We start from the raw sequence: 25298 nt of genomic DNA, 5'->3' as shown, positions 1-25298 counted from the left end.
TACACACGCGCGCACACGCGCACACTCACACACGCACACGCACCACTCTTTGCAGACAGGGCTCCGGTGGCTCCAAAGTGACGGACTCCCTCTCCCCGGCTCCCCCCCAGCCATTCTCTCGCGCATAGAGCCTCCCTTGCCATCTTCTCGCGCGCGCTCTCTCTCTAGCGTCCCCGCCCGGGCAGGGGAGCACCGGGCAGAGGCGCGCCGCTTTCCTTCCATGCCTCCCTCTTAAAGAGCGCCACGAGGGGGAGGGGAGGGCCAGAGGAGGAAGAGGAGGAGGAGGAGGAGACCGAGAGGGCGCCCGGGAGGCAGGGCGCGCGCACACACCGAGGGACGCGCGGAGGGTGCGAGCCGCGCAGCGAGCGCAGAGCTTCCTCGGCCGCCGGGCGCCCCCCAGCCGCCCCATGCTGTGCTCCATGGCGAACTCGGGCTGCCTCCTGCTGTCCAACTCCGGCAGCATGCTCCCGCACTCCGTGCCCTGCCCGCCCGCCTTCCTCTACCTCCAACAGGTAAGCGGGCCCCCGGCCCCTAGCCCGGCGCACGTGCGCCCCGCGCCGCCGCCCACACCCGCACTGGGCGGCCTCAGCGCCGCCGCCGCCGGGGCCCCGCTGCGCTCCCCGCGTCATGGCGCCGGGGCCCGGTGGGGGGAACGGCGCCCCTGCGCGGCGGCCGAGTGCGGGGGCACTTGGGGCGCGCGCGGCGCGGGGCCGGGGGCTGGAGTTTGGGGCGTCGCTCGCAACTTTTCCGAAGGCGCGGGAGGGGGCGGCGGGCGGAGTCTCGGGGGAAGCCGGAGGGGAGGGGAGGGGGCAGGGGTTCTCGGCGCCCTGGTCACTTTGGGGAACTTCGCGCCGGGCCGCGGGGCCCCTCTCTGGCGGGTCGGCATGCCAGGGGGCAGCGCGGAGGCGGCAACGGGGGCGCGGAGCTCTGCTGCAGCGGGGACTGCGCGCCGGGCCTCGGGGGAGGCGGGCCACCCGCCTGGTGGGGCTGGTTAGGGAGGCCCCGGGAGCTCCAACCCGGGAGGGGGCTGGGCCAGACTTTTGCAATCTGCGGGGCTGCGCAGGAAGCTCGGGCTGGCAAGGGGGGTGCTGGAAACCAAGGGACTCTGAGCCCCCAAATCCCCAGGACGATCCACGGGGAGGTGCGCACAGGACATCAGCTGCCGGCTGCCTGCTGGGCCGTGGTGTCGGGGGCGGGAGTCCTGTGATCCCACCCAGTGCGGAATCAGTGGGGACATTGTACTGGGGACAGAGTAGGGGACTCCCTCGGCTCCTCCAGCCCCCTTTGGCCTCTCAGGGCTGCAGTTCCCAGTGCCAGCTTGGCCAGAGCCAGCTGGGGGCTGCAGTACCCTGCCTAACCCGCCCTAGCTGCCCACACCTTCCGACCTGCCCTCCCCACCCCACCCCCGACTCCGCGGTGCTGTGAGGCCTCCTTCTTTATCTTAAGGACCCTCACCCTCTGCTTGGGCCTGCAGGGTCGAGGTGACTGCTTGGGGAGGCCTGGGTTAGAAGGGGGAAGATGGTGAAGCCAGGAGAGCTTCAGGCCGACCATCCTAGGGCCTGCCTGACCCAGAGAGAGGGCTCCCATAGGACCAGGTCTGTACCCTGGGCCGGATGTGGAGATGGGAGGCAGAGGGCAGAGGGTGCCACCCCAAGGCTGATGGTCAGGGTCAGGCCAGGCCTGAGTGACCGTGTTCCTCCACCACCTCCCCCAGGGGTGTGTTTGAAGGGAGGGTGGCAGAAGTGTGTGTTTCTTGGAGACACGGAGAAGTCCAGTTGGAGCAGGGCCTTTGGATGGTGGGTTCTTGTTCTTTGGTACCCCTGTGGGCTCTCCAGGGGGCCAAGAAAGAGCCATCGGAGGTGGCCCAAGCTGGGGACAAGTAGAGAAAGATGGGGTCCTCGGCTGTGTCCCAAGGCTGCTGGGTGCTTGGGTTGGCCCCTTACGAGTATTCACGCAGCAGGAATTGCCAAATGTCAGCAACTGCAAAGGAAGGGATGGGGGGCTGACTACAGATCTGGAGCAGAGGGCGGCCGGAAGCGGCCTGCGATCCAGAGCTTTTGGTGCTTGGTCTCATCCTCCTTAGGACCACCTGTGATGTCTGAGCAGTCCTGGACACAGCCCAGTGGCAACAAGAGCTGCTAAGAGGGCCCCCATACCCACAGGCCGCGGGCATCCAAGCCCAGGCCGGGGCCGACTCCCAAAATTCCCCATCGTCACTGAGTTGCAGGTGATCAGGGTGCGACCTCGCGGGTCCGCCCCGCAGGTCAGTCTCCCGTCGCCTTCTAAACTTCCGTGAGCGCAGGAGTCCTTTGGGGATCTTGGGGCGGGGGTGGGGGGGCTGTGGATCTGCATTTCTGAAACGCTCCCAGGTGGTCATGGGACCGACCACTCCAAGTAGCCAGGATCTGCCTCACCCCCAGGCTCCCTGACAGGCATGCTCTGGGCTTCAGGAAAAGGCTTCCATGAGTAAAATGTAGAAATGGAGACCAATCCACAGCTTATTGGCTGTGTTAGGCAAGTCACTTCCCCTCTCTGAACCTCAGGCTCTTCCTCTGAGACAGAGGGCAAAAGACCATCCCTCCCAGGCTGGATGGGAGGTCGACTTAAGATGAAGTAGCGGCGTGCCTCCAAAAAATGCCAGACAAACGTTTTGCATCGTCTTGATGAAGTCAGAACAGTGCTCATAGTTGGGGTAAATGCACCAAAATGGCCAGGGGCCAAGGCACCCGCTTCCTCCAGCGGTGAGTGGATGCGTCCCCCGCTGGTGGCATTTGGAGCTTTCCATAGGGGCGGGGGGACGGTAAAAAGTCCACGGACGAGACAGACCCATCCCACGTGGGCATCAGCCATGAGTAGAATTGTTTGTGGGAAAGCCAGAGTGTGTACCTTGGACCAAGCTATGAAGCACCCAGTTTCCTTCACAGCTGTTGTACAGGAGATGGCCGTGTGTCTCAGTGGACTGGGAAAGATCTAGAACGCAGCCATTTCCTGGCTGTTTGTGGGGACATGCTTTTATAGGAGCACACGCAGACCTGGTGGTCCAGGACCAACAGCAAACAAATAATAGCGTTCAGTTCAAGAGCCCACGTGTTCCAAACCACCTTTGAAGTGAGACAGCCTCCCGCATCCCCTGGACATGACGGTCCTGGGAGGGGAAGGGGCTCAGGGCGGCCCCGGCCAGACCTCCAGAGTTGGAGCTTGCCTCCCCTGCAGGCTCCCGCCGAAGGCTTGCAGGGCTTCCGCATGAGTGAGCCTTGGTGCCATATGCAGGCTGTGTATTCAGTCTCAACACACGTTTGATAACAGGAGCAAAAGACGTGAAATCAAGCAAGACAAGAGACGTAGTTTTCGGCGCATTAAGATGCGCGTTTAAACAGGCAAGCTTCTGAAACATATAGAGTCTTTCGAACTGGAAATTCGAAAATGAACCCTCCACCAGGAGAATTCTGTTCTCTCTTCTATGAAAGCATCAACCTTTCCTCACAGCCTGGGCTGCACCCTGAGTGTGCGGAGCACGGGGCTGGGTCCCCTCTGAGACGCAGTGGCTCTGTAATTAATTCGAGGAGCTTGTTGTCAGGCGTCCCTCCTCTCAGTGTCTCAGCTGTGCTGGTATTTTTCAGAGTTCTAACAGTTCAAGGCAGGACTTCAGGTCACCCAACACCAGGAGCAATCCAGCTGCAGCGTGGGCTCCAGTATTCCATCAGAGCTCACCCGAATGGCCTCAGCCTCTCTCAGCCAGGTTTCCCAGTCTGCCACCTGGGGGCCCTGGCTCATCCAAAGCCCCCTCCAAGGCAGCCCAGGGCTGTGGTCCCCCACATCCGGTCCCTAATGGGGATCCAGGGATGGGACACAGAGAGACTGTTGTCCTGGTACATTGCTGCCAGCGAAGGGTGGGACTGCTGCTGAGCATCTTTCAGAGCAAAAAGGACCTCATCTGGAAATCCAGAATATCAGCAAGTCTTCCTGGGAGAGGGTTGGGGGTGGGGGGCGCTAGTCTGGGTTCCAGTAGAAGAAAGTTATAGAGAGTGGGAAGAAAAACCCTTAAACCCACCAAACGGGATTTTTTGTCACGATAATCACTTATTACTAAGCTGTAGTGTCCTAAAAAAGAGAATATTATCACTACATCCAGTTGGGAAGCCGGGGAATCACTCGGGGGGAGAGAGAGATGTTAAGTGCCTTAAGTTTTCTATAAAAGAGCTTTGGTGACACAGAGGCGGGAACTGTGCTTGGCAGGTTGTTGGCAGGTCAGAGAGGGACCAGACCCTGGAGGGTTGAGCACCTGGGGTCTTCCCAAGGGGCTGTGTTTAGAGTTGTGTCCATCTTGTCGTCTTTACATTCTTAATCAAGGTGAAATCACAGCTTTGGTTGCTGTTGGCGTGAACATTGCTGGTCACCGGAAGTTTCCTCAGAGGACATGGTGTGTCCATCCAGCCTCTTGATGGAAGACAGATTGTTTCTTGGAGTTGATAGGAAAAGTATTCCTTTGGGGTGTGGAACCCGAAGACCCCTTGGGGGAGGCCAGAGAATTCTAGGGTCTGTTTTGAGGTTGGTTAGGAAGCTCTGTTCTTATTAAGAATCGTTCTCTTTGGGGTAGCAGCGCTGCTAGTCACTGGAATTTTTACTGAGGATTAATTCCCGTAGCAAAGGCAGCACCTTCTGTGCACGCCTGGGCATCTCGTATCTGTTCCTGGGCTGCTGGCACATCACCGCGGTGCAATTCCAAGGACCCCATCCGAGACACGCTTGTTTGTGGTGACATAACGTACCTGTGAGTACTCCCCAGCCAGCGGACAGGAGCAGGCACGAAACAGCAACTTTCCACCTGCATCTTCAGAAGTACATGCTATTGAGGGTCTGTACTGGTGGCCGGAGCCGTCATATCCTAAAAATTATCCCTTGAACTGGAGAACTTCATCAGACCAGTAGTTGAGGTTGCATGACGCTCATTCTAAATTGAGCCAACTGGTCAAGGGGCCCTCATACACCGCCCCACCCCCGCCCCACCCCCGCCCCGGGGAATCCATGTGGACCAGGGATGGCTCCATTATAGCTGCCTGTGCCCTGAACCATCCAACCTTAGTGGGAAACCAGCTTACTCTGCATCATTTCATTGCTCAAGTAACTCGGTTATTTCTGTGGGTTCTTCCCCAGTTTTTGCTCTTTGGCAACGCATGTTTCTTCCTGAATCCACGGAGTGTATGTATACACCTTATAGTTGAAACTGAGGCTCGCACAGGTTTTTGTTGTTATTTAGTCGCTCAGTCATGTCCGACTCTCTTGCGACCCCATGGACTGTAGCCCACCAGGCTCCTCTGTCCATGGGATTCTCCAGGTAAGAATACTGGAGGGGCTTGCCATTCCCTTCTCCAGGAAGGGAATCCCTTGCTGATCCAGGGATCGAACCCAGGTCTCCTGCATTGGCAGGCAGATTCTTTACCACTGAGCCACCTGGGAAGCCCACAGAGAGGTTAGGTAATAGTTAACTTGTAAAGTCCCTGAGGAGCAGAGCCCGGGATCTAGCTCAGGTAGATGGACCCCAGAAATCACACACTGATGAGGAGCGAGTACCCCCCCTCGCCCCGCAGCCGCTTTCCTCACCGTGTGCAAAAGAGAAGTAAGGCAGCTGCACCCTTGAGTTGGGGAACATGGAAGCAGCCTGCCTCTGAAACCTGAGGGGCCTGGCCTGTTGTATCTTGCTCCTTGGGGTGAGTGGTTTCTCTGAAGAGCATGGAGCAAGTTGCTATGTCTGGCTGGACAGGCGATGAGCGTGGCAACGAGTGGTGGCCGAGGTGGGGGTCCAGCCCTGGGCGTGGATGGAGGGCCACCTCGGGTAGGAGGGTCAGACCCAGCAGTGTGTGAAGATTGGGAAGAGCTGAGTGGCCTCAGACCCGAAGCTCTGCTCTGGGGCCTCCCTGCCCAGAGGTGGGGTGCATGGGGCCAGGGACGGGCTTTCCCGGGGCAGAGGAGCAGGCCTGGCGGGCATGGGTGAGGCCGACAGCCAGTTGGCGTGCTGGGAGGTCAGCAGAGGGCAGGGAAGAACACTGCAGCCCAGCAGACCTTGACTGCAGCCTCTCCTCTCACCCTGGCATGACCAGATGCCCACAGCCCACCAGGCCAGTGGGCAGGCACTGAGCCCCACAACTTGGGGGTCACAGAATGACACCACCCGTGGAGGAGGCGAAGCTGAGGTCCCAGCCCAAGTGCCCTCCGTCTCCTGTCCTCGGTGCTGGGGACGGTCACCCATAGGCAGCTTGGAGCAGAGTATCAGGTTCCTAGGAGGGGAGGCAGGAGGCTGGCAGGGCCTCAAGCCAGCTCTGGGGTGGCACCTGGCACCCAACTCAAAACTGGGTCAAAGACAGTGGTCCCTCACAGGAAGGCAGTGTCAGGAGGGAGGTCGGGAGCTGGCAGCAGTACACTGCTGGCCGGCAGAGGGGGCTTGACGACCACCCCAGACCCCTGGGGACCCCAGCGAGGCCGCACATTGCTGTCCGTCCTCATGCCTCTTCTCCAGCACCTCTTTCCGTGCCTCCTCCAGTCCTCTGCCTTTCCTGTCCACCTTCGGGTCAGCAGCTGCCCCTAGAATATTCCCTGCTGCTGGGCCTCTGCGGCCCTCTCCTCCCCTTCCCCCCAGCCTATGTTCTCACTTCTCCCGTATTCACTTGCGCCTTGCGCCGTTTTCCCCTTCACCCCTGACTTCCTCCCAGAGGCTCCAGCCCCTCCTCCTCCCCCAGACTCTGGCCAGCCCGTGCAGCCCCCTCCAGCCCCCTCCATGACCTGTCAACCCATCAGCCAGACTGTTACATGGTTCCATCCGGGGCTGCGCATGCGTTACAAATTGCATTTCCTTGGGACCATGGGACTGACTCCAGCCTTTTGCGTCACCATCACAGCTGGTTGTGGTCCTTCGTGTCCAGGGTCCCCAGGGGAGCAAATCCAGTTCTGGAAGGAGACTGGGTGGGGCTGGGACTTGGGCTTGGGCAGGAGGGCTCGGCTGCTCCGGGGAGCCCATGGGTGGCTCTGGGGCCAGCCCACCTGCCACAGCGAGGTCCGCACCAGCTACCACAGAGATGGGTCAGCAGCCTGTGAGCAGTCAGGAGCCCCAGGAGGGCAGGCAAGGTCTTTGTACTCTGGGGACCCACGAGCAGCTCAGGAAGTCAAAAGAGAAGAAGGGGGAGGAGGAGGGTCAGCAGCCACGAATTATTTATGCAGTAGCTGTTTGTCCCAGGCTCTGCAGTGGGCCCTGGGTGTAGAGTTGAGAATAAGAGCCCCCTGTCCTCTGCTTCCTGGGGCTCACAGGTCCCACTCGACCAGAGTGAACTGGTTCTAGGAGCAGCACACAGCTCTCCTCTCCTGGCTCCGAGGACATGTCCAGAGCCCAGCTGTGGTCTGAGAGGGGAGCCAGCCAGTGCCTTCCTTTCACGGCCAGGGCTTCTGTGTCCGGCTTCTCGGTTGGGATTTTACGTCATCTTTCCTTCCCCTCCATAGGACTTCTAGAGGTGCAGAGGCCCCTACTCTCTCCCCCACCCCCAGCCGATACCTGCTCCATCACCAGGCATGGAGTCTCCCACCCAGGCATGGCATCCAGCCTCTTAATCGCCCCAGCGGGCAGCTCGGGTGTGCCGGGCGTGGTGAGTCAGCTCTGCATCTGACTGTGGGAACTTGTCCAGGGCAGCAGTGTGGACTCGCGGGAGAGGGCTGACCACTGACCGCTGAGCCCCTCCAGCTGGAAGGAGGCTGCTTTGTCCCGCTCCCCGAGCCGGTGCAGGGCTGGTCCCACGTAGACCCCTAGGGTCACCGCCACCAGGTGGCCCTGAGAGGAGCCACCCCACACCAGCCTTGGAGCAGCCGTAGGTCCCCCTGTGTCACCCCGGATGGGGGACGGATGGGGGCAGACACTGGCCGTCCTGGTTCCCTCCGTGACTGGCCCTCTGGCCTAGAGCACTCTGGTCTTTCGGAGCCTTTGTGGCTCATCTGCAGAGCCAGGATACCAATGGCAGGATGCTGAGGGTTGAGCCAAAGTACTGTCCAAAAGCAGCGCCGGGGGCCCCTGAGTGTTGCCTGGCCAGGCGTCCTCCCTGCCCTCATGGAGCTCTTGTTCTGGTGCTCAGGGGAGGGGACGGATCCACAGAAAAGCAGGTTAGAATGGTGATGGGTGGAGGTGGACGTGAAGGACACGCAGTGGAGGCCGAGTGGCGGGGCGGCAGGTCCCCCTGAGAGGGCAGCGAGCACTTAAGCTGAGCCGGGAGCACCGGCTATGCTCCGCCAGGACTCACGCTGTCCCCGTCCCCAGGGGGACCCTGTGCCCAGATCATGGCTCCCAGGGCACCGTCTCACTTGGACAGATGTCATCTGCACCTGTGCTGTGCTAAGGGGGTCGAGTGTATGTTTGCGTGTGTAAGTGAGGTTGTATACTGTGCACATGTGAGGTTGTGTGTGTTGAGAAGCCAGAAGAGAGCTCGGGCAGTTTGAGTCCGTGGTGTGTGCAGGGCCTGGGACACGTGTGCAGAGGGGTCCCAAGATGAGACCCTCGGAAACAGTCCTCGTAGGAGGTGGGTGGTGTGCGACTTAACCTGACTCGAGCTGCAGGGGGAGGCGTGATGGGGAAAGTCCTGGATTAAGAGTCAGGAACGTTCAAGTTCCAATTGCCGCTCTGCCCAGACCTGGAAGTGGGATTAGAAATGGAGAACGAATGTGTGGGTTTTTCCATCCCAATTGTATTTTGGGAGGCAAGTTACCATGCCGAACCATGGTGTGTTCAGGCTCAGTTAAAGGCACGTAGGGACTCAACCCAGATCTCAGCTGAGGTCAGCAGGTTGGCATGTAAGGGAGAACAGACTCTTTCTGCCTGGACAGGAGCAGAGGGTGGGAACAGGCAGTGGGTTTAAAGAAAAATCTCTAAAAACATTTCTAACTGGCACCTCGCAGCTTTTGCACTGGTTGTTATGTGATGTGGTAAGTTCCCCGTGATCAGAGGAATGCAACAAGGCTGACTGCTTCTCTACCTCAGAAGCTCTAGAGCAACACTGTCCAATAAAAATATAGTGCCAGCCAGTGGGAAAGTTTACATTTTCTAGTAGCTGCTTGAAAGAAGTGAAAAGGAACAGGTGAGATGGGTCTCAATAATACATTTTATTTAACCCATGTGTGCATGCTCAGTCGCTTCAGTCATGTCTGACTCTTTGCGAGCCTGTGAACCATAACCCACCAGGCTCCTCTGTCCATGGGATTCTCCAGTTGAGGGTACTGGAATGGATTGCCATGCCCTCCTCCAGGGGATCGTCCCTACCCAGGGATTGAACCTGCTTCTCCTGCATCGGCAGGCAGATTCTTTACCACTAGCGCCACCTGGGAAGCCCTTATTTAGCCCACTGTATCCCAAATACCATGCCATCACATATGATTACTCTGAAACACTTAATGAGATAGCTTGCATTCTTGTTTTTGTACCAAGTCTTTGAAATCTGGTGTGGATTTTACACATACGGCACCACTCCACTCAGATTGGCCACGTTTCCAGGGCTCTGTGCTCCCCGAGTGTTGTGATTAACATGCTGGGCAGATCCAGGACTTTTCCATCATCACAGAAAGTCAGCTCTAGGCCTCGCTGCTCGAAGCCTGGTCTACGGATGGGCAGTATGGGGAGCCAGTGAGAAACACAGACCTTGGGTTCTCTGTAAACCTCCAGTGTCGGAATCGGCGTGGAACAGAGGGAGTCTGGGGGAGTCGCGTGGCTCCAAAACTTGGTGTGTTTTAGGGGGATGTGGATGAGGTGGCCCTCAGATCCTTCTTGTGGCTGCAGGTCTCAGAGCCCGATTGGCTCCTGGGGCCAGTCTGCCGATGGGCTGTGTCCTTGACAAAGTCTCCACCTACCCCTGGCAAAGTGGGAAAATGAAGAATCTAAGCATAGTGACGTTTCTCATAAAGATGAATCTCTTCACTTTTGTGTGTGATATGTCTGTTTTAAGTAAGTGACGGTGACACGCGCTGTTCACATTTTCAATGTCCTTATTTGGTAAAATAAAAGGCTGGCAACTCAAATCCTCCACCACCCCTCTTTTTAAAAATACATTTCACTAAGTAGTCCTTTTCGGAAGTCTGGAAACCAGTGATCTTGAGCAGGGATCCTTGGGCCAAATCCATCCCACCGTCTGTTTTTATTTAAAAAAAAAAAAAAAAGTTTTGTTGGCACACGGCCACTTTCGTTTGTTTACACGCTGTCTGTGGCAGCTTTCACGTCGCAGTGGCCGAGTTGAGCAGATGCAACAGAAACCATATGGCCCGCAGAGCTCAAAATATTTGCTGGAAAAGTTTGCCAGCCTCCAGCACAGAGCAGCGTAGAGGTACAGCAGGAGCCCATGTGACGCTGCGTTTTCTAGTAGCCATTATCGGCCTGTGTGAAAGACACAGGTGAAGTTTGTTTTAATAGTATATTGTATTTCACCCAATCCAAAATATGTTCATTGCAACATTTAACCAATCTAAATATGACAGAGATGTTTGGCATGCTTTTTTTTTTCATGCTACATCTGTGAAATTCACTGTGTTTTTCATTCATGGCTTAGCGCGCATCGGACCAGCCAGATTTCAAATGCTCAGTAGCCACGTGGGGCTGGTGGCTGCCCTAGATGGGCAGCAGATTTGTCTGGAAGGAGTGAGGTGAGCTCCACCTGGGGCAACTGGGAAGGAGGCTCAGGGGAGCTCGGCTCGTTTGCTGGGTATTGATGGGACTGAAACCTGCCGCAGGTGAGTTTGTGGGCAGGACCATCCCAATGGGAAAGGGCAGCTTATATGGAGAGACAAAGAGTTAAGTGGGTTCAGGGCGGGTTCCCGGACTGCCCAGTATGCAGGGCATGAGGGAAAGAATGACGATGGGAATGGTTCTGAGTCTAGGCTGAGAAATGTGGCCGTTTTTCAGTAGGTGATAGGGAGCCATGGAAGATCTTAGAGGAGGGCAGTGACATGATCAGCTCTGTAGGTAAGGAGGATATGAATCTGGGATGGAAAGGACACTACAGACCAGGCAACGGTCAGGACTGGGCAGAGATGATGGGGCCTGTTGCAGCAGGCAGTGAGAATAAGGCGGGGTGAACGGAGGAGATTTTGCCCAAGAAGTGTGCCCCAGGACATGCTAACAGACAGGTCATGGAGAAGGAAGGTCCCTGTGGAATCAGTGGTTTCTGTCTTGAGGTTGGTGCTGGTGTGTGATGAGTGGGTTACCCCTCGTGGTCGGGGCCATGACCACGTCACCCCGGCCCTTGTGAGCCCCCAGGCCCTGGCTGCTTGGTGCAGAAAGGCCTCCCCTTTCCCTCACTGGCCCAGGGGTCCTCCTGTGGGCACCAGGGCAGGCTGCACGCCCCAGCAGAGGACCCTCGGGTCCTGCGCACTCCTCCAGCCTCCTTTTAGGTTTGTTGGGCTGGACCAGGGCAAGTGCCCCCAGACACGTGTGAACATCTGGCTCTGCCCTTTTGGACGCTGAACACCTTCACCTCGTGTCCTGCATTAGCATCTGGTCTGAGCCCAGCTGCCGCTGAAGGCAGTCCCTCCTGGATCCTGCCATCCCCAGAATAAACGCACTCCGGGGCTCAGGTGCAAGGTAGATAGATGAGAGAACAGCTCCCCAGCTCCAGAGCAGGCGGTGGCCCCACGCGCACCCGCCTGGTGCCCCCAAGTCACTCCACAGACACCTGGCCAGAGAGGAGCCGGGGGGCAGGTGGCCTCCTGGGAGCACCTCCTGGGTGGACGGGGAGGGGAGAGGAGCATCCAAGGGAGGGGCGGAAAGGTCACAGGTCACCTCTGCACCACCAGGGAGAGCCTGGCGGGGAAGATGCATTGGAAGGGAGTGACGCAGGGGTTTCCTGCGATGGCTGGGCCGCTTGCCTACCTGAGCAGAAGGAAGTGTGTTTCCTCCCCAGCAGCTCCAGCCTCCTGGCCTTTGTTCTCATGTCTTCCTTCCGCTGGGAGTGCCAGTCCCCAGACACTCGCCTGACATGCCTTCTCATTTCCTCCCAGACTCGACTCTCTCACGAGACCCCTCTTGATTGTTATTAAGCCATTTAGAAGTGCAGCCACCCCTCCCCATCTTGCTCTCTTCCCGTCCCTTTGCCGTGTTTTTCTTCAGGGGGTGTGTGGATTTCTGGCGCACTCCACATTTTACTTGTTTGTCTGCCTCTACCAGGGGGAGGACTGGGGTGTTCACTCTGTCTTCCCAGCACCTAGGACAGTGCCTGGTACCCCAGGATGCTCAGTAGACATTCCGTGTGTGACTCAGACCTGCCCGCCCTCCACAGGCAACCTCAGGGAGCAAAGGGTCTGTCTTCTGTCTTACCCACCACCCTTTCTGACACCACCCAGCCGGGCAACCCTCCAGGCCCAGCCGGCAAGTGGCTGAGTGGCCATGGTAGCAAAGATGAGCCCGACTCCATCTGTGGGGCTTCGAGGCCCAAAGGACAGGAGTCTTCGGGGGCCAGGCAGAGGGGAAGCTTGGCTCTTTCATTCTGCCACCCACTTCCTCCTTCTTTCTCTCCCTTCCTTCTCACTTTCTTTCTTTCCTTTTTATTTTTCTTCTAACTATATAGTTTTTATCTGTGGTTCCTTTTTTAGTGGAGGTGTAATTCACATGCCGTGAAATACACCCTTATAAAGTGTGTAACAGTTTCATGGTTTTTAGTGTATTCACAAAGTCTTGCAGCCATCACCACTGTCAAGTTCTACCCCCAAAGAAACTCCGTGTAGGTTAAGCAATCACTCCCCTTCCCCCCAGTCCCCGACAACCCCTCATCTGCTCTGTGTCTCTGGATTTCCCTGTTCTGGACGTTTCAGATTCACAGAATCACACCATGCAGGGCACTGTGTGTCTGGCCACTACTGTTTCCTGGGAACTGGAGCGGGTCTCGCAGCAGGAAGGCACAGGCTCTGCCTTCAGAGGCTTGCAGACCACAGAGGCAGTGGGTTTCTTGGTCCCAAGCTGAGTATGACTTGCAGAGTCATCCTTAGCTGCCCTTCCAGAGGCCTTGTGGGAGAGGCCCACACAATGCCTGCCCACACGTGATGGATGGATGGGTTTGGGAGGACGAGAAGGAGCCCCCGAACAGAGAGGGTGGCAATTTTTCTGAGCTTTGCCCCTGCCTAGGGCGTGTGTAAGGAAACACCCAGATCCTCTGGTTTCTTCTGGTGAAACCCAGGCCTTGGGTGCCCCTCGGGCAAGTGCCTGGGCTCCAGCAAGCGTGAGTGTCCAACCCTGACATCAGAGGGCCAGTGGGTGGCTACCTCCGCCCCGCTTGCAGGGCCCACCTCCTCCAGGCTCACGTCTCAGGTAGGAAGTGACACCAGGATTCCTGTGGTCCCGTGCAGCGGGGCAGGGCCAAGGGGAGCCCTTTCAGGGGTCCCCGAGGCCTAGCAGGTAGCCTGGGGGGAGGGTTATGTGCTTTCCGAGGGTGACACGTGTATGTCTAAGACCTCCGCGGTGTGGTTAGGAATTTGGGGCTGTGAGTTGAGATGGAGTCACTCCCCAGGCTAGAGTGTCTGCCCCAGAGGCATGTGCCAACACATGGGCTGCGTGACCCAGGGACAAGGCAGCTAGGAGGATGAACCAGCGCGCCGGCAGGCTGGCAGAGGACGCACGGGCTGTCTGTGCTGGGCTACCTTCACTGTCCCAGCCCCCAGGCCTGGAGGCAGGCGGAGCCTCCCGCAGAGCCCTGGTTGTGCGAAAGCCAAGCCTCCCTGGGCACGCCTGTCCTCCGCTCCGCCTTCTGTCAGCTCTCTGGTCACAGTGGGCAAGAGGAAACTGGCGGGGTGTGGAAGGAGTGAGCGGGCTGGGCCTGCCTCTCCTCTGCTCAGTGACCCCGGCCCTTCTCCATCCCGGGGCCTCAGTTTCCTCCTGGGTCCGTGGGGATGACATTGCATCCAGTGGGGGGGATAAATGATATAGTGCAGACTGAGTGGCCAGCCCCAGGCCTGGGGTGGGGTCAGCCGTGGTGGACGTGGCCTTGTCTGTTGTTTAAAGCTCCCAGATATATTAAATCTGGAAGAAGGAATTGCTAAAATAAGGTCACAAGATGTGTAGTTTATCTTAAATATTTCCATTTAGCAAATTAACAATTTAAACTCATGCTTGAGCAAATGCAGTGTAATTGTGCTATTCACAAGTTGATGATGGGGATTTATTTTCATTTAGAATTGGATGTGTACACTGGAGGAGGCCCTGCCTGGCCAAATGTTCCCTGCCTGTGCAGTTCCTCAGGGCCCCGCGGGCACTAGGGTGCCTGGGACAGGTCAGTGCCCCTCAGAGCTGGACATCACAGTGGGCCTGGGCGTCCAGAGCCTGCCGGGCACCCTGAGTCTCCCGATGCCAGCTCTGCTGTTTTCCAGCTCCCATAAACAAAGCCCTGACCACCTGGCCATTTAACTGCCCCCTCCACGCCCTATGGCTTGCATCCAGCCGGGAATCCCCACCCTCCTGCCATCAGAGAGCTGTTACCTATGCGTCTTCCTCCTACTTGGAAATTGCTAGAGCCTTTGGAGGGCTCTATGCTGCCCCTGGCCTGGGAACCAGAGGAGAGAACCCAGCAACCAAAGAGAGGCAGCTGCCCAAGGCCGCTCTGGCATCTCCGGATCTGCCTGGGGGCCTGGTTGGAGCTGGGCTGGCGGAGGCCCTGGGACTGACTGGGAGAGTCTAGAGCGAGAAATCCAGGCAAGAGGTGGACAGCTGTGCTAGGGAGACGGGAGCACCCACCCAGGTGCCCTCCTCCTGGGAGCAGGGAGGCAGACCTGGGCCCCGAGCAGGCTTGGAGTGAGAGGGGGGCAGCACGGGAGAGGGTGAGAGGTCAGAAGACTGTGTATCACCACCAGACCCAGGTATGATGCAGCGTGGAGGCACACCCCCCGCCCCAGATCAATGCTGCCCTACGATGGACCCTGGAAAGGGGGCGAAGAAGGCGCTGGCATTTCATGGCCTTATGCCTGGCACCGATCTCTTGTGAGTTTGCCAGCAGCCCCAGGATGTAGACTGTGAGCCCATTTTACAGAAGAGAAAAACTGAGGCACAGAGAAGGCTCAGAAAATGGGGGATGATGTGCCCGTTTTGCCCAGACGGCCACAGCCAGGAACTGGGACCCTGCCAGCAGAGCCCCCCACCTTCAAGCTTGGCTCCCTTGGTGTCCACGTGGTCACTATTTTGAGGGTGTTTCTAGGTGCCCAGAGGCCAGGGCCTCCAGTCCCTTCCCCTTACGATATTTCACAGCTTTGTTGAGGTGTAACTTGCACGTCAGAACACTCGCCTGCTATAAGGTGTACAATGCAGTGACTTTTCATAAAGGCATACGGTGTGTGGCCACAGAGAAATTCTGCAGACAGAATTTCCATAATCCAAAACTTTCTTGGTGACTTACTTCGCTTTGTTCGGAGTCCCCAGCCAGACCCAGCTTGGGGCAGCCATGACAGGAGGGGTGATGGGCCCTGAGCTCCCCGAGACTTCCCTCAGGCGGATGAGGGCCGAGCCCCCTGCTTCACCGGCTCTGGGGCACACTCTGGGGGGCTGGGCCTCCCTCACTGGGCTACAGTGCCTGGGGGGGGGTTCCATGTCACCAGGCTGTCCCCACCCTCCTGAACCCCCCTACCCCCTTTCAACAGCCTCACGTCCCGTGGGTGGCTCAAGGAATTCCCCTCCATCTTCGGCTCGGAGCTAAGCCTACTTAATTCTTTTGATCTTGGTTCAGAAATCAGCCCCTCCAGCCATTCCCGCTGCTGCTTTGCTGGGTCTGCGGCGCCTGAGTCAGAACCTTGGCTGCCAGCGCCTGTGGAGGTCTCCCCTGGAACCTGCCCTGGCCTCCTCTCCTGCGCTCAGCCCCCTCTGTGGGCCTGCCTGGCGGCCTGCCGGCAGCTGTGCTGGGTGCGAGCCGGGTCTCTCGAATCCTGTCTGGGGTCAGGGTTTGCACTGCTGGGGCCCTGGGAGGAGCAGGAAGGGGGCCAAGGCAGAGCTCAGGCTCATGGCCCATTGTGCCCGGTTCCCATCACTCCTCCGCCACAGGCCGGGTGCAGAACTCTGCGACATTTCATCGACCCTGCCTGCACCTCAGTTTCCCTGCCTGTAGACCTAGGATCTGGGGTCATCTTTTCTCCCCTGCGGGGGCAGGTGCCCAGTCCCCAAGCCAGGACCCAGCCGCTAATGGCTTTCTGACCTCACCTGACTTCTAGAAGCCTGCAGAACCAGGGGGAGGGGCATTGTTGCTCAGTTGCCAAGTCGTGTCCGACTCTTTGCGACCCCATGGACTGCGGCATGCCAGGCTTCCCTGTCCTTCACCATCTCCTGGAGTTTGCTCAGACTCACGTCCATTAAGTCAGTGATGCCATCCAACCATCTCACCCTCTGTCCTCTGCCCAGGGAGGGGCATGCCCTGGGTGCAAACGCCAGATCAAGCCAGAGAACAGGGCTCGGACTGGCCCTGGAGCCAGCAAGTAGGACGGGGGTGGCAGCTGGCTATGAAGTCCTTCCCGTGCCGCCCAGGAGAGGCCTGCTGTGGAGGACTCCGTGCCTACCTGGGCTCTGCCTCGGTGGGCCCCCACACTGGCCCCCCAGGAGGGAGGGGACCCCACCCGTACCCATGTCAGAGCCGGCCCCCCTCCAGGCTTCCCCACGCTGGGTCTGAAATGAGAACCAGAGGAAATGAGGAGACCGGCAGTTCATCTGTGAGCTGCATTGTGTTGGGGGCTCTTAATTAGACCTAATTAGACTAATTAACTTTCAAATGAGAAACTTGGATTTTTTTTCTCCTCTCTCTCTCTCTTTCTATTGCTTTCTCTTCATTCCCCTTTTGGAAAATGAAACAAGGATAAATATTTGAATGGCTTGCAGCAGCCTGGGAGGTGGAAGCCTGCCCAGTGGGCTAGGGGCAGGAGGCTCTGGAGGGTGGAAAGCGCAAGCCATGCCCCCGTCCTTCTCCTCCCTCCCCTCCCCTCCCCCTCAGTTTGGCCGTGGTGCCCATACCCCAGGCACCCTTCATCCTGGTTCGAGGAGGACTAGGGTCTTTCCTTGAGCCGATGCTATGCATTTTGTTCCTGGCACCTAGGGTGGAAGAGAGAGTGACAGGTGAGACGTGAGGTCCCCTGAATGAGACGGATGCAGGGAGAAGGGGGACAGGGGAGCTTAGGGCACATCCTGCCCACCTCGCTTGCTCCGGCCTGACTGCTCCCCCACCACGGACTCCTATCCCTCCCGGGGGAGAGCCTACTGTCTATGTGCTGATGCCCAGCCCTGGAGGCCAGGCCACCAGTGATGCTAGTTTCTTTGACAAAGGTGGCCATGCTCAAGGCGTTCATTCTGCAGCACCTCCCTCCCCCAGACTGAAGGGGTGAAATGGTGCCCACCCCTAGGAAGGGATCTGACTGGGTGGAGGGGGCCCTGCCCTCCTCCCCCCAGAGGGCAGGCCCCCTAGCCTCTTGCTTCTCTCTGTGGATCAGGGGCAGGCCAGCACCTGTGTCTCGAGGGAGTTCGAGGGTTATGTGGATTGACCCCAGAAGGAGCTCGTCCCGGGGCGGCTGGCCTGTCTCCCCACCACCCCGCAGGTGTGGCTATGACATCCTGCCCCAGGGCCCCTCCACTTGCAGCCCCTGCCCAGGCGAGGATGGCCGCGAAGCCCATCCCTCCCAGAGATTCTTTCCCTCACCTCATCTCACCTCCCAGAACCTGACGCCAACAGCTTCAGCTTTCGTATTGATTTCCCCTCTGCCTGCATCCCAGCTGCTGGGGTGATGGCCGAGGTGGGCCCTGCCAGCAGAGGCAGGCAGGAAGCTGCTTCTGCTGACGTTCTAGAAAGTGTTCAGACAGCAGGGCAGGGGCAGGTCCTACCCACCCTCGGAGCCGGGCCCCCTTGGTGCAGCCCCAGCCTGTTTACCTGGCTCAGCAAAAGGGCCAGTCTTCAGCGGCCCTGAGCAGGGTGGGCTACAGCAGGCTTGTCTGGCCTCCATCTGGCCCGGAGCCGCCCGCAGCACCTAGGCAAGGAGGCACTGAGTGCGGGAAAACCGGTTCTGTTTCGGGGGGCCCCTGGCAGCAGACCTGGGACAAGTGGGGTCTGTCAGCCCTTTGCATCGGCTGGATGGGAAGCAGGCCAGTACCGGCTGCCCACTGGGGGCCTCCATCTGGGCGTTCCTCCACCAGACAGCCTTGAACTGAGCGGTACATGGGCACCAGCAGGGAAGGAGCCCAGGCCCCTCGCCCAGACTTGTTATCTGGCCTGGGTCTTCCCAGAAGGATGTTCTCTTGGGTAATGGTATCCCTGAAGACAGCGGGGCCCTAGTAGAATCAAAAAGAGGCTATTCAGTATGCCCTGGGCCTCTCCACGCCCCCTCCCAGAACGGTGCCCCAGCTTGTGGAGCAGATTCAAACGCTTGTTTCTGGGAGCCGGGGTTTCCCCAGCGCTGGGTGTCCACATCTTATCTTTACATGCAGTGTACCGAGGTGTCGATGGCCAGCTCTGGCCAAGAGGGCAGAGCTGGGTGGCCTCTTTCCCCTCAGAAAGACCACCTGGGCCTGCCGCGGTCCCCTTGTACAATATAGTGACAGACTGTAGCCGTGTGTCTAACACAGAGGCTCAGCGATGCCTCTGAAACTCGGTTCATCAGGTGTGTGCACAGGCCCCCAGGAGGGGCCGCAGGGCCAGAGAGATGGAAGGGTTCAGGGGAGAGGCGGCTATGCCCCGGGCTGGGTGGAGGGAGAGCTGCTTTTCTCTCCCAGCTTGAGCCGCTCCGTTATGGGGTCGGAGTAGCATGCCAGCCCCGCTGTTTCAGCCCCCAGCTGTCACTCTGTCCCCAAGGCAGCCCCGCCACCTGCTCAGGAATGACCCCTCAAGCTCTCTGCACAAACCTCCATCCCCTCTGCTGCAGGTGGCACCGGGATGCTCTGAAATGCTGCAGTTTGACAAACTCCAGGCCCAGCGAGAGTGGCTGGGTTTTTCCATCCCAGCCACCTGCCTTCCCTCTGTTCTCTGCACCCCCCTCCTGTGGGCCTCACACAGATACTCCCCTCGCCTGCCAGCCTGCCTGCCCATCCCGTCTGCCCCCTGCAGGCCCCGACCTCAGCCCACCAGGCCTGACTCCACGTCCCCACCCTCGCCACCCGCCTCGTCCCAGGGCTCTGTTAACACAACTCAGTTCAAATGTCTGATTAGTCCTTAGGAGATCGAGGGGTCAATTTTCCACAGCTCCTTCCTCTCCATTTAACTAATTTAACTGCACGATTGTTACAAATTTCATTTTATTATAGGCCTGCTTCTCAGTCCAATTGAATTACTAAAATCTCATTTTCTCAGAAGTGCTGAATATGTAATTAGAGGAAAAATTATGCTTCTGTCTGCCTATTAGGACGGTTCATGCATGTGTGAGCCGTGTGACATGTGACGGCCACATGGACATCTCGGGTACAGTGGGCTTGGCCAGGGGCGGGCGGTGGGCGGGAGGAGGGAATGCTCACAGGCAGGAAGCAAGGATGTCCATTCTCAGCGCCCTGGGGGGTGTCCCGGCCCAGCCGTGCGGGGGAGAACATGTGTGTGCAGGCAAGAGGGGAAAAGTGCATTAACTCCCCGATTACAAATTAAACAGTATCTGTGGGCCATTGTAATTAAAGGGAAATTCAATTCTGTTCTAATGCTCCATTATGCCAGGCTCTGTGAGGTGAGGCTGGGCTGGTGCCACCGCTTTAATGGGACCGGAGGTTACGGGGGCAGGAACAGCAGCCCAGGTCTGTCTTCCTTCTCCCGGTTCTCAGCTGGAGAGACCGACCCGGCTGCTATTTTCCCATCTGCCTAGTCCCGGGAATGTTTTCCATTTCTGCCCCTGCTGGGCTCGCTGTGGTGGCAGCAAGGGCTCCCTGGACAGTCGGTTTTGATGTTGTGTCTGCTGCCGCCCTGCAGGAGGACCTGGTCCCCAAGACTGTGGGTGTTGGTGAGGGAGGGGCCACACAGAAAGGGTAAGTAGTGAGCAGAGGAGGGGGTTCAAACTGAAGGACAGGAGCAGAGCTCGAGCTTTGGGGAGAAAGCCCTTTGTCCCCTGTCCCCACGGGGACTCTTGGTGCCTAAAATGAGGGGAGGCTGGTCTTCAAAGAGACAGGATCGGGGTACGTGCTGGAGCTGTGTGGAGTTTCACAGCCTCTCTCAGGCTTCCATGGGAGGTCCTTTGGCATCCAGGGAGGGACTTTCAGGGGGTCCTCCGTGTCCACCCTGAACCTGACCCTGCACCTGGGCTCCAGGAGCACCAGCATCTGTCCATTTCACCTCTGTAACTTTGACCTCGCCTGGCCCCTATCTTGACCTGGCCCCTATCTCTGTTCCCTCCTGCACATCCGTTGTGGCTCCAGCAAAGCCACCTCCACCAGGAAGCACCCCCCAAGTGACCTCATCACTGCCTGGCTCCAGCCTCTGTCCTCCCATGGCTTCAGATTCTCTGCAGAAGGGCCTGTAGTTCTGACTAAGCTGTACATTGCTAGAGGGCCAGGGCCAGATAAGGGTCTTACTCAGTGCCCAACTCAGGGGCAAATCTCACTCTCACCTCCCTGACTGCTCTGTGAGTCTCTCGCTGACTGTCTCAGAGAGTTCTCTGAAAGAGGAATGGCAGACAGGAGGGGATGCGGGTGACTGGGGAGCCCAGACCTGGTCCAGGGTAAGTGTGCAGACAGGGGAGACAGCGGCAGACTCTGGTTACTGCCCTTCGCCCGAAGGTTAGACCCTAGACCTTGGTGTGCACAGACATCGATGGAGGGTCACTCTAGCTCTGATCTGTGGTCTGTGTGCCCGCTGCACGCTCAGCTGATTCAGGCACCGATGTGGCCCCAGGGTCTACCCCTCACTTGTGCGGGGGAAGCGGGGGTCTGCAGGACTTGCCCTGGCTCCAGGCCGCCCACCTCTTGTAGTGTCTGGAGAGCATGAGCTTTGCTCTGGGCCCATAGCTATAGCTGCTCCCTAATCCCCAGCTTTATCTACTCACCACAGATCGCGGGAGAATCCCCCAGAGCAGAAGCTAGATTCTCACTTATCACTCACGCACAGCTCAGCGCCTGGAAAGTCAGCCCAGCCCACGGCCGCCCACCACCCTTCCCAGCCCTGGGGGTGCAAGCAGAACCCTTCTCTGTTTCACCGGCACTAAAGAGAGGGCACTGGCAGGGGGCTGAGGGGCGCTGCTGGGTGGGGTCGCAGGATTGCACACACGTGTGTGAACACACACACACCCTCAGCTGAAGCCTCTGCATGTCTTGTCAGCTGTCCCTAAGGGAGGTGGGACTGTGGCCAGCCTGGGATGTGAGGGTGCACGTGTGTTTTGAGTGTACACACATGAATGTGACCCTGAGTGGGTGTGAGTGTCGCACACACCAGTGAGTGTGAGAGCATGAGTCCGAGTGTCTTGCACCCCCAGGCTATGGTGCATGGCAGCTGGGCCCCAGATAAACTCCAGGGGCAGGAGGGCTGGGGGTGTCTCGTCCCATCAGCTTATTTGTCCCTCTGTTTTCTTGTCCCCCAGAAGCCCACCTGTGCAGCAGGTGTCCCCACGGGCACAGGGGCTGAGTCTGACCTGGCCCTGGAAGTCTTATCTGGTCCTGGTCACTTTGCTGAAATGAGCACAGACCCCAAGCCCTACCCCCTCCTCCTGCCTTCACTCCTTGGGCCCCACCTCACCCCTCCTGCCTGCTCCCTGTGGCCCCCTGGTCTCAGGACCAGAGGGTCGGTGGGGAGTGGAGTAGGCTAGGCAGGTGGGTCAGCCCCTGCGGTCCGCACACAGGCACTCAGGCCTTTCTCGAGGCCGCCTCCTCCATGGAGCTTGGCCCGTCCTGGGAAGGGAGGGGAGTTTATAGGAGGACCGGAGTCCAGAACCACTGCCTCCTTCCTCCAACAGGTGCCCCGACCCTGGCTGTCTTTTCCCAGTGGAAGAGGATCAGGAGGAAGGAAGGGGAGGGCAGTGGGGCAGCCGAATGGGCCTGTCCCCTGAGGCCGTGGCCCTGAGGCTCCTGTGGTTCTGCAGCCTCACAGCTCAGCCTTCACAGATATTTCTCGAGCAGTGATCCACCAGCCTTCCCCGCCCCAGCCTTCCCTCATCCCAACACCTGGCTGCAGGTGGTGGTGGGGGGAGCAGGGAGGGGTCTTACCCACTAGTGCGTGTGTATGCATGCTCAGTCACTTCAGAGCGACCCCATGGACTGTAGTCCACCAGGCTCCTCTGTCCATGGGATTCTCCAGGGGAGAATACTGGAGTAGGTTGCCATGCCCTCCTCCAGGGGATCTTCCCAACCTGGGGATCGAACTCACATCTGCCTGCATCTCCTGCATTGCAGGCAGATTCTTTACACACTGAGCCACCTGGGAAGTCCTAACCCCACTAGACAGCCAGGCAAATAGAGGCCTGGGGAAAGTGCTTTAATGCCTCAAACTCCACAGTCAGTCTGGTGGCTCTGGGCACCCAGTTAACCCCACCTGGTGGGTTCCCCATCCCTCAGCCTGAACCCTCCTGGGCTTAGGTTAGGGTCCGAGCCCGGCCTCCTGGATCTGTGTCCTTCCTATCTCGCCCCCAGCCCCTGCCGTGGTGTTTGCAGGTCCATGTGAGCATCAGGCACAGCAGGCTGGGGAAGAGCAGCTGTGGGTCTGGGATGCAGTTGTGGGATGCACTGCCCTTTGCCTCGATGTCCATGTAGGTGGTCAGGACTGGTCACCGCATCCACTCCAACAGTGGTTGTGGCCACGTACTTCCCTGGGCCACAGTTAGCCCCAGCTCCATCCCTGGGTCCCTGCCCAGCTCCCTGCGATTAGGGTGAGCCACAGGAGTGGAGGGGGAAAGGCAGGTGCAAGACCAAGCTCCCGGCCCGCCAGTGAGAGCAGCCTGGGCTGGCCCTCTGTGCAGGTGACCCTGGAACAACTGGTCACCCTGCCTTGCTGGACCCCACTGCCCTTCTTCTCTCCTCCCGCTGGCTCACCCCCACCCTCCCTCCTGTTCTTCCCCCCAACCACCTCTGGAGGATCCCCTGGCCCCTCCCCAGCCCAGTCCTCCCCTCGTGGCTGGAACCAACCTCAGGCACACATTCTGAGTCTTGGGCCCTCTGCTGGCCCCCGTTATGAGCCGGTGCTGAGGGCCGAGGGGTATCCAGGCTGGCCGAGAGCGGAGGCGGGGGTCATGTCGCTGGTCTTTAGACCCTGGAAGGCAGTCATGTTAGAAGACGTATTGCTCATGGCCCAGGCAGGGCCAGAGGAGCTGGGGCCGGTGGGGAGATTCTGGGAGGCAGCCCTTTCTGTCCGGGTCTCAGCTCCCCCCACCACCCCAGTGTCGGGTGCGCATTCACAGCCCAGCCCCTCTGACCTCGATGCGGCCAGTTCGCTGGTTCAGCTGAGGCTGGTGTTGACCCAAAGAGTTTTGTTGTGAGACTGAAGGGAAAACCAGAAAAAGGGCCTTGGGAGCCTGGTGCTGCGGGTTTCCAGAGCCCAGCCTTCTCTCCCTCCGAGGCAGAGCTTGCCCACGGGGTGATGTGGCTGTGCAGGATGGGGTTCTCCAAGGTCCACAGAGCCGGGGCTGGGGTGGGCCCTGTGGTTCCTTCCCCTCGCACCTGCAGAGTCAGTGATGGGGAGCTGCCTAGGGGCAGCTTTGCCCCTGGACCCTCTGTCCACACAGCATGTGCCTCTGGGTCTTTTCTCAGTGGATGACCCAGCGCCTCCAGGTGAGCTCGCCCAGGCCCGGGGGAGCTAGACCTTGACCCGAGAGCCGGCCTGACCTGCCATCTGCATCTTATATCCCACATACCTCAACTTCCCACTGCCCACCTGCTGCAGAGAGGCCCCTCCTGCTCCCATGTGGCCTCTGCAGCTAGGGTGGCTCCCTAGTGCCCAGCTGTGAGCTGGATGTGACCTGAATACAGCAGGTGCTCAAGCAGTGTCCCTCAGACTTAACCCTGCGCTCCCCTGCTGTCCCTCCCTTTGTCCCCTGTCCTTGTCTCTAAACACAGAAGGAGCTCAATTCAATGTACAGTTAGGCTGCAGCTGTCCAGGCCTCTCTGCAGGCCCTGAGGGATGCCAGCCTTGTCCCCAAGCAGTGAGGAGAAGAGAGCCCCCCCTACCTTGTCCCACAGACCCATCCAGAGGGACACGTGGGGCTGGGTGCTGCAGGACAGCTTTCCTGGGGCTGCCCCCCACTTCCTAGGCGTCTTTCTTCCTCTGGCAGTTGGTGCTGAACTTGAGCGATGGGACAGCTGTCAGCTGGCCCTGGAGTTGGGGGATCAGGGCTTGATCCTGAACCCTTTCTCTGTTTCTCTGAGTGTTGGTTTTACCTGCAACAACCATCCACAGTCTGCCTTCAGGGGAAGGTTGGACCAGTGTTTGAGAAGAGGCTCTTTCAGCCCCTGGAAGGCAGAATCCACCCTGCTCATTCTCAGCAGCTCCACTGGAACGGGGCTGGGGCTGCCACTACCCCCTCTCCATGCCTGCCTCTTGGGCACATCTGCCTACCCACCCCGCCCCGGGGGGCACAAACTCAGCACCTGCCACACAGCTACTATCTACAGGTGGAAAGCCAGCCTTCCAGTGTCAGAGCTGCCTGCACCTCAGTCTGCCCTGGAGGCATGGGTGCCCATCCCTGGGAGCCTGAGCAGCACCCAGACGCCAGCAGCCAGGGATGCTAGAGAAGAGGACCCTGCGTGCCCTGGGCCACGCCTGCCCAGACCCCCTAGCCACCTAAACTCAGTCATCACAGAAGTGGTGTCCATGCCCATGGCTGGGCCCCTGCTCTGGAACCCCGCTCCCCTGCCCAGCCTGGGGCCCTCTGTTCACTTCCATCCTCATCTCCTGCCAGGAAACAGTGGGCTCCAAGCCTCAATACCGGGGTTGCTGGCAGAGAGGGGGTCCTGCTCTCTCTCCTTCTGGCTGTCATGGGACTCTGGTTGAGGGGTATTTGGAGCAAATGAGTATGAGAGCTACAGGCTAGGGCTGGGTCCCCAGGAACTGGCCTGGGAAATGTGACGTCTGGGGACAGTAATAGCCACAGTGTATGGTGCCCCTCGAGCCAGCCAGGCCAAAGATGTTAACAGCTGTTAGCTCGCTCACTCACCCCAGCCCGTTGGCATCCCATTTCACAGTAGAGGAGAGCCAGGGCACAAGGACCCCGCCGGAGACGGTCCAGTAAGCGGCTCTGTTGGCTTGCTGCAGAATAGACAGCCTAAACGACGCAAGTGTACCGTCTTACCGTCTGGAGGCTGGATGTTGGAGAGCAGGGTATGGGCACGGTGGTTCCTCCTGAAGCCTCTTTCCTGGGCATGTAGACGCCACCTTCTCCCTGTGTCC

The 25298-nt window shown here is 58.8% G+C and overlaps 1 protein-coding gene across 4 annotated transcripts in view; it reads left to right on the top strand.

Annotated features, from left to right (window-relative positions):
* The first annotated feature begins 269 nt into the window (after window positions 1-269).
* The window catches only part of RBFOX3 (RNA binding fox-1 homolog 3), an 82160-nt gene continuing 57131 nt past the window's right edge, over window positions 270-25298 (top strand). Inside the window, exon 1 of one of the 4 annotated variants that reach the window (XM_081575726.1) lies at window positions 270-512. In XM_081575726.1, coding sequence (XP_081431852.1) covers window positions 408-512 — 105 coding nt within the window. In that variant the 5' untranslated portion in view covers window positions 270-407. The remainder of the gene's footprint in view (window positions 513-25298) is intronic. The other 3 variants (XM_081575725.1, XM_081575722.1, XM_081575727.1) reach the window with 3 other exon arrangements.

Source organism: Giraffa tippelskirchi, chromosome 3 (genome assembly GCF_054371585.1).
Source record: "Giraffa tippelskirchi isolate mGirTip1 chromosome 3, T2T-mGirTip1v1.2.pri, whole genome shotgun sequence".
Lineage (NCBI taxonomy): Eukaryota > Metazoa > Chordata > Mammalia > Artiodactyla > Giraffidae > Giraffa > Giraffa tippelskirchi.
Note: the sequence above shows the minus strand (reverse complement) of the source record. Positions and strands in the feature narration are given on the sequence as shown.